The sequence below is a fragment of the Salvia splendens genome, chromosome 7 (assembly GCF_004379255.2).
Source record: "Salvia splendens isolate huo1 chromosome 7, SspV2, whole genome shotgun sequence".
In the NCBI taxonomy this organism is placed as follows: Eukaryota; Viridiplantae; Streptophyta; class Magnoliopsida; order Lamiales; family Lamiaceae; genus Salvia; species Salvia splendens.
Window position 1 is genome coordinate 27,925,226 of NC_056038.1, and position 12,794 is coordinate 27,938,019.

The window sequence follows — 12,794 nt, forward strand, 5'->3', positions numbered from 1 at the left end:
TTAATTCTTTATTCTCATTCGTGTCGAAGTGTTCTAATGCAAGAATAAGTGAATTGTGTGTGTTATTCATCAATGCACGTCCAACAATTTAATAACCTCATTAAGGACCCTCACATTATTTTTTATTTTATTGATGTACATGAACGGACGCAGAGATAAACATTAGTAAGGGCTATATTTTCAAAATATACTTTAAAAATATTTTTTAAGTAATTTATATGATTAATAAGAGTTTTAATATAAATATAATTATAAAATAGGAATAAATTATAAAAATTTATAGAAGAAAGTTGTTAAAGTACTACTACTTCCTATTATTTAGTACTACTTCCTATTATTCATAAAGTAGTTTTTTTATATAAATTTTAGGTTTTGTAAATGACAGTTTATAGTTTAATAGTACCAAAATATTCCTCATTAACCCTCATCATTTTTGTTTTCAGCCGAAAATAAATGTTCCATTAAGGACTAATTATCACTCTAGTTCATTCATGCATGATATTCATGTCCGCGATAATTCTAAATAGAAGTCAGTATAATATGAAATCAAAAGGATAATAAATAAACAATTGATTGTAGCGCAGTTGGTAACGCAGAGCCATTGTGACCTTGAGGTACCAGATTCGATACCATTATGGTCAAACAAAAAAAAAGGACAATAAATAGAGTGTGAAATTGTGAATTGAATGGGACTGGCCATCATATATAATGTATGCAAAATGCAAAATCCAGAAGGATATAAACACAAGAATGCAAAATATTATTGTTTCTGGGAAGGAAACAAAATGGAAATTATAAAAGATTTATCATAGAATGTGAAAAAAAATTGCAGATAAGGTTGGTCGTTGGATATGTACATATGATTAAGGAGAAAATGCCCCTACAAATAAAGCAATATGTTGTGGTCACCCCCTCTTTACAGCTGTATTGTCCAAATAAAAGAAAATCCTCATATTTATTGCAATCCGATTGCCGATTAACAAATGTATTTTGTCGCAACATAACAATCACATAAATATTTGAAAGAATAATTTATTTTAAAATAAATTTCAATTTATCCGATTGAAAAATGTTTGTATGATCAAGCAACGGCTGGGCCGGCCCAAACAAATAAGAAAAGGAAATGGGCTAAAGTGAGGGCTGGGCCGGCCCAAACAAATAAGAAAAGGCAATGGGCTAAAGCGAGGAGAGTTTAGTTTAGCAGCAGCGATGAAGTCCAGTCGCGCCTCTCTCTTCTCCATACTCCAACCCGTCTTCTCGCTCCGGCGACCCGCCTTCTGCTCGGCTGCGGCCGCGCCACCGAAGCCCCAGACTCCCCTCCACCTCCGCCCCCCTGCCTTCCGCGCCACTCTCTCGGACCTCAATCGATGGCACGCGTGGGCCAAAACCCAGGCCTCCTCCGTGGGCTCCACTTTCTCCGCCCTCGACGGCGGCCCAGACTCCTCCCTCCTCCTCCGCGAGCTCAATTGGCTGGTCGAGGACGCCTTCGAGCACCCCGCCCTACTCTCGACGGAAAGCAATGCCTCGGCGGAGGTGGCAATTAAGGCGCGATTGGAGGAAATGTACGAGCTGTGGAGGCAGAGGATCGAGGAGAGGCGGCCGTTTCAGTACGTGGTTGGGTGCGAGTACTGGCGCGATCTCATCCTCAGCGTCGAGGAAGGCGTTCTCATCCCCCGCCCCGAGACTGAGACCATCGTCGATCTCGTAGACCGCGCCGTGAAGGCCGATTCCGAATTGAGGGAGGGTTTGTGGGCGGATTTGGGGACCGGAAGCGGCGCACTCGCAATTGCGGTGGCTAGGGTTTTGGGCGGCGGAGGGAGGGTTTTGGCGGTGGATCTGAGCCCCGTCGCTGCCGCCGTGGCGCGGTACAATGTGGAGAGATACTGCCTAGAGGGGAGAGTGAGTGTGAGATTGGGATCGTGGTTTGATCCTCTCAAGGATGTGGAAGGAGAATTGAGTGGAGTGGTTAGCAATCCGCCATATATTCCCAACAGAGACATTCATTCTCTCCAAGCAGAAGTCTCTAGACACGAACCGATACTTGCTCTTGACGGTGGAGCTGATGGAATGGATGACCTTATCCACCTCTGCAATGGAGCAGCTTCCATGCTTAAACCTCGTGGATTTTTCGCATTTGAGGTTTTCACTTGTCCAATTGATTTCCTATCAACATTTTCATGTCATCAAATGGAACTTCAAAGCTATTAGTTTGAATGTTGTGCAGACAAATGGTGAGATGCAGAGCAAACTTGTGGTGGACTACTTGCAAAATGAGATGAAAGGAAGCTTCTGCAGATTAGAGATTGTATCTGATTTTGCTGGAATCCAAAGATTTGTCACAGGATATAAAGCTTGAATTAAAGATCCAAATTGGTAGAAGTTAGAGGTGATTACAATTTACAAGTGATTGCTGACCTAATACTACTACTTTGTAGTCATTGTTTTAGACATTTGACAAGAATTTCACCACCATAAAATCAATGAATTTTGATAAGACATTGCATTGGTTGGAATGCTAATTCAACTATTCACTTTATTGCATCTTCTCAAGTGGTGTTAAGCAAATGTGTACACAAAACAGCAGCAAAGCAAAGCAGTTTTGCTATTCCTCGCAATTTCATTCTAAAGCTCAAGAATGCTGCAAAAACTGGTGTGTAACATAGACAAATCCCGGTTATGGTTATTTACATAAATTGAACCGTGCAATTCTTGATCCACATTCTCACCTGGTCCAAGCTTTCTGGGCACGACGACATCATTCAACGCTCTGCTAGGAGAAGTGTGGGTGGAAAAAGATGGATGGCGATTGATCGAGTCAGCAAAAATTTTCTTCTAAGATGATCTGCGCCACTGGTTTGTTCCTTTCTTCTGAGGCAGTTTGAAGGGACTCCAGCTTTTCCTACGTTTGGAAGTTTCACAAAACAGTCCAGCCGCGAGGGCTTGCTGGAGCCATATATCGAATTCATCCTCTTCATCAGTCATCTCAGCATCCAAATCCCATGGGTAACGGCTTGAGTTTGACCTTTGAGTTGACTTCTCCAATCCAACCATGTTTACATGGAAACTGGGCCTATGGGTGTTTGCTCTGCAAGACATTCCCTGTATCTCCCACAAAATTAGCAACTAAGATGCATGTTTCCCATGTATTTAAGTTTTTAACATACAAGATGCCAGGAAAGTGAGTGCAGACCATAACAGACTAACCTGACATGTAGCCCACTCCGACACATCAAAAATCTTGCTTTCAGCACATACAAAAGCACGGGGTATTTCCACCTACATACGGAGGACATATCAGCATACTTCTTAGATGCAACGAATAAGAAAGAGAAATGTGGAACACACTTCAGAAAAAGTTGTCAAACTGAACAGAAGTTGCTCCCTAATATCATCGTAGTATGCCTTACACAGCAAGAAATTTAAATACTCAAAGCTACTAGTGAGTTTCAGCAAGTTTAGAGCTCAAATCAAGAAGTATATTTCAATCCAGCCAAACCCAAGCATCAGGACTTGTTTCAAATACCATCTTCAATACCAGCTAATACTTTAGTGCTAAGCAAACAAAATACAAGCAATAAGAATACTCTATAAGAAGCACCTTCGGTACTATGTATGTGTACTACACCTTTTGCAGCCGATCAAACTCAAGTGAGCCCTTGTTCTCAACCCATCCATCGCCATCTTTAGCTTGATGATACTGGCAGCAATCCTGTATCCAAAAACCATAACAATTGGTATAGAGAGTACAATCAAAAGACAAAACACTGTATTAAGTTTCAAAGGGGTAGTCAAACCTGGCACCATCTAGCTTTCGCCTTGGTTCTATTTGTACAGACCCAAATATGAGAATTGCCGCACTTCGTGCACTGAATGCGCCTCGACTCCTCAGAGCAAACGTCAGTAGTCTGCATCAGGAAATATATAATTATCTCTTTTCTACCATGCCACCATATCAAGCAATAAGTAGTAATCAGGGTAGACACAGAATCCATAAAAGTTCAAGCCCAAATTAAAACACATTCAAGAATTGAATATTACCACAAGCTATGCAATACATGGTTAATCAAGCTCTACCTGATAAGAAGTGCTTGCTGATTTCTGCATAACATACTTCGATTCTTCTTTCTTGAGCTGTTCATCATAGTCCCTCTTCTTCACAGCATCAGAAAGAACCTGATCATTGCCAACATCAGCTGCCAGTGGAATCTATACCACAATTGTTTTCAGGAACTTTTTATAGACAATAAATATGAAGAAATACTCGCCTCATATGCACATTGAAGTTTCTTAAACGATTCACTTGCAAGTGGGCTTCCCATATTTTTGTCAGGGTGCACAAGCATGGCCTGAATATATTCAAAATGTGGTGTTTCATAAGAAACTGTACCAAACAGTTATTTTGAGGGGAATAACTGATACCCTAACCAAGGTATTAAAAGAATAATTTGCATGAATCAAAATCAGACATGCATACCTTTTTACGATATTCCTTCTTCAATAATAAAACATCAATCTTCTTATGGCGGGGAAACCCAAGGGCTTCATAGTGATTGCCACTACTTAAAATCCTCTCCATCTCAATCAGGGAATTCCCATCTTCTCTAACCACAGCCTTCAAAGCAACTTCTTTTGGCTTTTCAACAATTGATGAAGGACTAGCAGGTTTAGTTGTCGATTTACATGATTTCAGCTTCTCTTCTTCTACTTCTACTTCTTCTTCTATTTCTACTTCAGTAGGAGCAGAGTATTCGCACTTGGTGCAAAAATCATCTTCTGTAAATGAATCAGCTTCTTTATGCTCCTCAAAATGAGTGCTTTCACTTAAATTATCACACCACTTGATCATGTAGTTCCATACATCATTAGATAGGAAAGCAAGATTAATTGCGAGAAAAACTCCAAGCCATCCTACTTGGTTTTTAACGCAATATACAGAATACAAGGTTGCCATAAATACCACCAGCCGTGTGTGATTCAATGAAAATAGATAGCCTGTATACCCAAAGTCTTGATGTTATCAGCAGATTGTACAAGAAAATGCCAAATACTACTAGAAAAGGTCGAAGCAAGAGAAAACAGTTCGTAAAAAATCATCACTGTATAGTCTATTACAGGGAAAAACAATCATTGATTAGATCCCTCTACTTATTTTGAGAAACCAGTTAATGGTTAACTTCCAATTAAAATACTCCTTCAACATAAGGAAGCCAATAACTACATTGAAGATGATAAATGAATGAACGTGAATATGAAATAGACTAGTTGAAGAGTGAAATGATGCCAGGGTTAACTGAGTTGAAAATAAACAAAGAGTAGTGAGACGTACCACCAACTATAAACAAGGTACCAGTTATCCAAATGTTAGCATACATCCATAAAATTAGAATGGCAAACAGCCCCACAATAAAAAATCCAGGAGTGTAGCCTAAATACTGAACAGCAGCCGCAGCCACTCCCTGGAAGCACACAAACAAGCAAGGAGTAGTTAAAAGTAGCTGCTAGGTAGGCCACAGTACTATTGCAGAGTGCAGAAATACAGTAGAATTGTAGGGAATAAATAAAGTAAGCATTTGATAGATACATGTAACATAATATAAGTAGTAATAAATAAATCGAAAGTAACTGGACAGAAATATGCACAAACCAATTATGCTAAACAAAAATATTGCTTCTTCAGAAAGCCTCACAGAATTTCATTAGTGTCAACCTATAATTAAATAATTCTGGCAATGAGATTTAACGAGTGCATACAATCCAGGTCAGAGTACTGATCCTTTTATACAATCAGAGAACTGGGTCTAATTGAATATTCAAAATCAGGAAAAACTACTCAGGAGAATGAACTAATTGCATCAAAAAATATATTACTCCCTCCATCCCAAAACAATAGTCTCCTTTTGTCATTTTAGTTTGTTCCATAAAAGTAGTCCACTTCCATTTTTGGCAAGTTTTTCTCTCTTATTAAGTGGGTAGTTTTTTGATGCAGGGAAGGATCACGATCACCAGGATTAGAACGGTATCGAGAGCTTCACTGGATAATAGAGCTTAAGAGCTCGGCTGCAGAGTTGCAGAGATAGAGAGGATAGACTAAGGAGAAGAAGTTCGGATTTCATTCATTGATTCATTTAGTGTAGAAGAGTATTGCAATGCTGTTTATAGAGGAATATTGATAGCCACTCAACCTAAATCAGATTAACCACCTCCCTAACTAACTAACTACTCTTCTAACTGCAGCTGGTAGCTTTTCAATAGCTAATTACCTGCACTCTTGATTTATATGTATCATTTTTCTTTCTATCCCTCTCCTACTTTACCATTTCTGCATTAAAACTCGTGCCGTCCCCAAAGTCCCTATATTTAGAGGACGGAGGGAGTATAATTTTATGCCGGTTAACTTCTCAGAATTTATCATTTTATTAGTCTTCCATGAAAACAGTCAAAGATTAATCATACAAAATGTTTGATTAAACATTTGCGACAGGTGAATATTGTTCAGTGTACACTCCATCTTGAGTCTTGACAATCGAAAGCTTTAAGAAGTGGTTAAGTAAATAGGAATATCACAATCACTCTATGTGAAGGTCATCCTTCTATAGGTCCGTGAAGCCCTAGATTCATTCCCAGCATTACTCGAACCTTCTAAAGAGAAAAATGTGGGCAATATCAAAGGTAAGAATTTATCATAAGAATAATGGATCCACGCCCTCTATAATTTCCACAAACATTATAATCGAGCATGAAAGTTTCAGATGAGAAATCTTTGATCTTGACGATTAAACATTTCTGATAAGGGCTCAAGCAGAATTTGCACATACTTTCCATTTTCTGTCAGGGGAAAAGGAGGTAGAAACCTCGATCTTTACTGAAATAGAAGAAGTTGATCCAGATGACCCCCAAGTTTAACTGGTCCTACAAACTCCAACATAACGCCTTTCGCGCAGATCATCCAAAGACCACACATACGTCATTTTTGTTTAGATCAATAACATATTAGCCATAGACTCACAAAACAAAATCAGATCTTGGAAACCGCAAACAGCTAGGAAATACATATGCAGCACAAAACAAGCAACTACAAGTTAATGAGAATGGAAAACATACCATACTAAGAAGCACATATAGAAGACACGACATTGATGTCAAGCTTAGGAAGCAACTCCACATAATAACAAGAAGAGCTGCTGATCCCAGCCCAGCAAAAGACTGGAATCCTGAAATACAACATTTTTTCCAATAGACCAACAAAAACAGAAGAGCTCTGCCAAATTTTGCGCATCCGCAAAAAACCATCGGCCAATGCCGCTCCTTGAAAATCCCGATCTTGTCCCTTAAACAGCTTGCAGTAGTCCTCACTACAGAATAACAGTCCTTTGATTGCAGCCATTTCCACCCTTGACTGAATAGTACAATATCCTCCATCACCTCAAATCCCTAAAAATATCGACTAATAAACAATAAACTCAACATCAACGACCAAATCCGGTATAAAGCTTAGAGCTTTGTCCATATTGAAAAACTCCAGCTACCTAATTAGTAGAGAGGCGATCAATCAAAATGTGCGACGATATGGCGGTGCGGCATCTCATTATTTGCAACTCATTTATGCAACTATGAAGCCGGCTAAAGCGATCCGAAGTGCAAAAATCCACAGAGTCTAAGCAAACAAGTGGTATAAACAGGAGCGAAATGATCCAGAATATTCCTTCTCCACAGAGTTATAGGATTCAGCCATTCCGAGTGGGAAAATAACACTCATACTAAAACATTAGAATTTGCTTCACATGTACGTCTTCCAAAAAGCAAAAACACCAATAAATGAACTCACGGCATTTTCGCTTTTTGACCCTAACAATATCCCATAAAGCAACTCCCTCCAAAATCCAGGAACAATTGCACCAAGAAAAGGTGAGAAAGATCCACTAAATTGGCATAGCTACAAATTTAGAACTTGGAGCAAGTGAAGCTGAGGTAGAAGAAAATGTATGAAGTAAAATGTGGAGCAAGTATTGATAATCAGAGGTTGATTGGAGAAAAAGTGGGAACCCTAGGCTTTTTATCAGTGAAAAAATGTAGAGAAGAGATGTAAACATTTGCAAAAAGAGGTCATGAGAGTAAGACAAGCTGTGAGGAAGGAAGGGAGAGGTTAAGTCGGAAAAGTGGGAAAAAATAAGATGGGACGGGGGACCCATTTAATCTCAATTTTGTGAGGAAGGAAGAGAGAGGTTAAGGGCATCCGAAGTGGTGCGGATGTCCCAGGGCATTTCCTTGCGGAATTCTCACTGGTACGTCATAAGAACTTCTCGTTGCTTTGCCACGTCATAAGGACTTCCCAATGCACAGTGGCGGAATTTCCCTGCGAAATTCCCGACGAAATTCTCACATTAAAAAAAATCACAAATTCACAAATTAACCAATTTCCGGAAGTAAACAAGTTACGGAATTAAAATTTCGACACAAATAGGGAAAAAATTCCATTAAAAAAGAAAATAACATTTCACTAATTTAAAAAAATACATTTTAATAATTAAAAACTACATCAACGACGAATGAAGTGAAATTCAACGAGCAGTATATATAGACATTACAAAATAAATAAATAAATCGGAATTCTGCGCGGAATTCCGTGGGAGTCGACGCAATGGCGGACGTCCCTGCGGAATTCCGCTGAAAGCCGCGGACCTGCGACGTCCTCAGCTGAATTCCGTATCCGCGCCATTCGTGCCTAATGGCGGACGTCGGCCACGGAATTCCGGCAAATCCGTGGGAATTCCGCGGCCAAGTCCGCCATTGCGGATGCTCTAAGTAGGAAAAGTGGGAAAAAATAAGATGGGACGGGGGACCCATTTAATCTAAAATTTTCATATATGTCTTGTCTCCTTCCAATCTTATTTTTTTTGTCGGAGCCAATTACTTTAGAGCATCCGCAGAAGCGGATATCAACACGGACGAGCTCTCATCCACGGACTAGCACCGTTAGCTGATCGTTAGTCCGCTATTGCACGGACAAGCGATCAACTAGCCGATTTTTTTTTATATTTTACGTATATTTTTATTTATACTCTATATTTACAACTCATTGCAATTCATTTTTTTAATATTTGATAAACACCAACAATTAAAATGAATTAATCATATTTGTCAATTTATTTGCTTGGCTAGGGCATCAGCTAGTCCTAGTGCTAGCCTATTACTGGGCTGTGGGAAGTCCTGATGATGTTGCAGGATGTGGGAAGTCCTAGCGAAGTGGCAAGAGGTGTTTTTGGCTAGTTCTAGTGCTAGCACATTGGCTAGTTCGTTCTATTGTGGTTGATCATAGTCGCAATGAAATGAAACAGTAGGAGTTAAAATTACAATTCAACAATATTTAACAAAATCTTCAAAGACTAAACTAATTTCCAAACTGAAAAACTTGAAAAAATATACTTCTTCCATCTCATAAAAATATGTTCATTTAAAATTATACGAGAATTAATATACTATCGGTAAAGTAAGAGATGGAAAGAAAAAATAGTTAAAGTAGAGTATGTGGATTGTAGGACCACTGGCAGATCTAGGGGGCGGGAGGGACTGTCCCCTCCATGCGACTAATTTCCTCTTATCCGGACATAAAGAATCTATGTCCGCCCCTCCATTTGCCTATGATGTCGCTCCGAAGACAGAAAAAATAGTTATATCCGCGTAAACCAAGGTAGTGGAGTACTATATATTCTGCCCCTTCCGTTCTCGAATTCTGGATCCGCCACTAAGTAGAACCCATATTATTAGTGTTAAATTAGTTGTAATGGTGGGTCACAGTGGTATAAATAGTAAATAAATCGATGTATATGAATGATGAGTTGGGGATAACTTTTCATAAATGAAAAATCACATATTTTTATGAGACAAGGGAGTAGCAAACAACTACTCCCTCCGTCCATGAATTATTGTCCAAGTTTGACTCAGCACAAGTTTTAAGAAATGTGAAGAAAAATGAGTTGAAAAAGTTAGTGGAATGAAGGTCCCACATTTATATATTAGTTTTATAAAAGAATGTGAGTGTAAAGAGTTGGTGGAATGTATGGTCCATTTACCAAAAATAGAAAAAAATAAAGTGGACAACTTTTCAGGGACGGACCAAAATAGCAAAATTGGACAACATTTCATAGACAGAGGAAGTATTCAACATACTTGCATCCAAAAAAGCTAGAAGATAATTTTACATTATAGGAGTATTTGGAATGCTATTTTGCCCATAACTTGACATTTAATATAATCTCGTTTAGAAGAAATCATTAGATTATATTCGCTGATATTACTAGGAGTTCTATTTTTTCTGATACGAGTTTAAAAAAGTGAGTGAAAAAAAGTGAGAAGAGTATGAGTCTTATTTATACGCCATCAATCCCATAAAAATAGGGACACTGTCCAATTCCATCAGTCCCATAAAAATAGCTAATTTTCATTTATGAAAAATTCTCCCTAACTCATTACCCACATTAATTTATTTACAACTTATACCATGATAAGACTTATTTCATGCATCGGTTTAGGGGCAAAAAGTACGCTACTTGATCGGTTTATCACGCAAAAGCAAGTGTTAATTGTGCAGGAATACCGCTTGACCAAGACAACAAGGCCAAACTGATCAAGCAAGTACAACAGGCGAAAAAAGGCCAAAAATCAGGAAGTTGATCAAGGGGAGTAATCAAGCAGTTAAGGAGGGGACCACTAGCTTCCAGAAGAAGGACACGTGAGGCTAATGAGCTGGATGGTGCGCATCATTCTGTTAGCAAGGACGACGTTCTAGAAGAGGACACGTGCTGATACATGAGACGCAAGGACGGAGCTGAGTCATGAATCTGTTATTGAAAAGAGACGTCATTCTAGAAGGAAGGCACGTAGCAATCGATGAGTCGCTCGCTCACAGCGTGAGCGAATATCCTCTGCCCAGATCGTTATTCTGCTGGAGATTGTGCGAAGTGCCTATAAATAGAGGATGTGCCACCATAAAAGGAAGGGAGGAGAAAATAAAGAAGAGCTTTATTTTACGTTTTAGTTTACGTCTTAGTTTAGTTTACGTTTTAGTTTAGTTTCCCAGTTCGAGAGATAGTTTAGTTAAAAAAAAGGGCGACCGAAGGAAGTGCTACAGAATTCTCGATATCTGTCGGTGTTATCTCAAGTTTCCCGCCGAGGACCTCTCGGTTTTACTTGCTTTATTCTCCGAAGAGTTAGCTTAGTTTAAATCTCGCATTGTAGCTAAAAGTTTCGATCTTTTTACATTCCACATGTTAGCTGTACTGTTCTAAGTTCTTAGTATAAATCGAGTTGTTTTGTTTTTGTTCTCGTGTTTACTGTTTTCAAGTTCATTTTAGCTTGTAATCTTAGACCAAGTGTTTAATCATGTTGAGTGGCAAGGTGTTTCATGATTTCTGTAGCATGCTTAGTTAGTTGAGTTCTTATTCTCAGCCTGACGTTTACTTGATCCAGTAGTAATCAGTGACTTGATCCAGTAGATAGTTTACTTTGTGCCTAGTGTAAACTCAGTAGTTAAAACTCCCAAATTTAAAGTGTGGCAGCATCCGAACCCTATTCACTACGCACACACTCGATACACTCGCTTCTCTGTGGGATCGACTCCAAACTTGCCACTTTACTGTTAAAGTAGTGCAGATCGGGAGTTATATAAATTACATTGGTTGGCTGGCGAGAGCGAGATCGCCTTGATCAAGTGGCAACGATATTTGCTAACTGATCCATCTGGTTCAGTTATCTTCCATATAGCTTGATCCACTCACGCAAATCTCACTCCCTCCACTCCCAACCATACCACTAGAGTATACCATTAAACACTGATAATAATGTGGGTCTCACTATCTACTAACACTATTTTAACTATCATTTTCCTCTTCTCTCTTACTTTACCAGTTATGCATTAATTCCCGTGTCGTCTCATATGTCCCAATTTTTATAGGACGAAGCAACTATATATTACTACTACTAGTTTTAAATGAAATATGAGTGAATTTAGTTAGTAAAATGTGAGGCCTTAGCCATTTATAGGAAAAATGAACAAGGACTCCTATTTGTGGACGAACTGAGAATAACATGACTTCTAATCGCGATAGAAGGGAGTATAATTGTTTTTTCAAAATAATCGCTAGTTGCCTAGTATGTTATTCATGTATTAAAAAGTAAAGATCTTACTAGAACTTATTACTCTTGATAAATTGTCTCGATTCTAGGATGTTGGGTGATAGCGCCAAGCAGCGAATTCCAGGTTTCTAGCGATGTGCCGCGGCAATTTCAGATTAGAAGGAACAATGGAAACAAAAAATATGAGCTTCAACTGGAAAGTGAGAGGTGGAAATAATGAGTGACGACATATTCTCGAAATGATTCCCTAACCCTAATGAATTGAACTAAATTATAGTAACTTTTTAAAGAATAAAAATAATGAAAATAACAAAATTATTACTTGTAAATAATGAAACTCTTAAATACTTAATTAATGAAGATTAATTAATCAATGTGAAATAATTAATATATTAAGTTGATTATTACTTGTAAATAATGAAACTCTTAAATACTTAATTAATGAAGATTTATTAATCAATGTGGAATAATTAATATATTAACTTATTTAAGAACTCAATATTCAAGTGATCTAACTTTAGTCTACTAAAATTCATCAATTATTGAAAATATGTTTAGAAAAATATATATATATTACACTCAAAACGTAGATTGATCATATACTATTTACTATCAAATAATTAGACATTGCTGACTTAAACTACTTTTGGCTCAAGAAATTA

The 12,794-nt window shown here is 38.3% G+C and overlaps 2 protein-coding genes across 4 annotated transcripts; one reads left to right on the forward strand and one right to left on the reverse strand.

Moving 5' to 3' along the window:
* Positions 1-1,035: 1,035 nt before the first annotated feature.
* Positions 1,036-2,509, forward strand: LOC121811270 (release factor glutamine methyltransferase-like). Its single transcript, XM_042212098.1, has 2 exons — positions 1,036-2,139; positions 2,225-2,509. The coding sequence occupies exons 1-2, from the start codon at positions 1,210-1,212 to the stop codon at positions 2,354-2,356; spliced, it is 1,062 nt and encodes a 353-aa protein (XP_042068032.1). The 5' UTR covers positions 1,036-1,209; the 3' UTR covers positions 2,357-2,509.
* On the reverse strand, positions 2,504-8,155 carry LOC121811268 (dnaJ homolog dnj-5-like). Of its 3 annotated transcripts, XM_042212094.1 has the most exons (10): positions 7,527-8,155; positions 7,102-7,444; positions 5,327-5,456; positions 4,475-4,992; positions 4,266-4,346; positions 4,075-4,173; positions 3,795-3,905; positions 3,626-3,709; positions 3,205-3,276; positions 2,504-3,099 (listed from the first exon to the last, which is right to left on the reverse strand). In XM_042212094.1, exons 2-10 carry the CDS (start codon positions 7,417-7,419, stop codon positions 2,833-2,835), a joined length of 1,680 nt encoding a protein of 559 aa, XP_042068028.1. In that variant the 5' UTR covers positions 7,420-7,444; positions 7,527-8,155; the 3' UTR covers positions 2,504-2,832. The 3 variants fall into 3 exon arrangements, with proteins under 3 accessions (XP_042068028.1, XP_042068027.1, XP_042068029.1); XM_042212093.1 differs by having other exon boundaries at positions 7,102-8,155; XM_042212095.1 differs by lacking the exons at positions 7,102-7,444; positions 7,527-8,155 and adding an exon at positions 6,816-7,084.
* Positions 8,156-12,794: the final 4,639 nt, after the last annotated feature.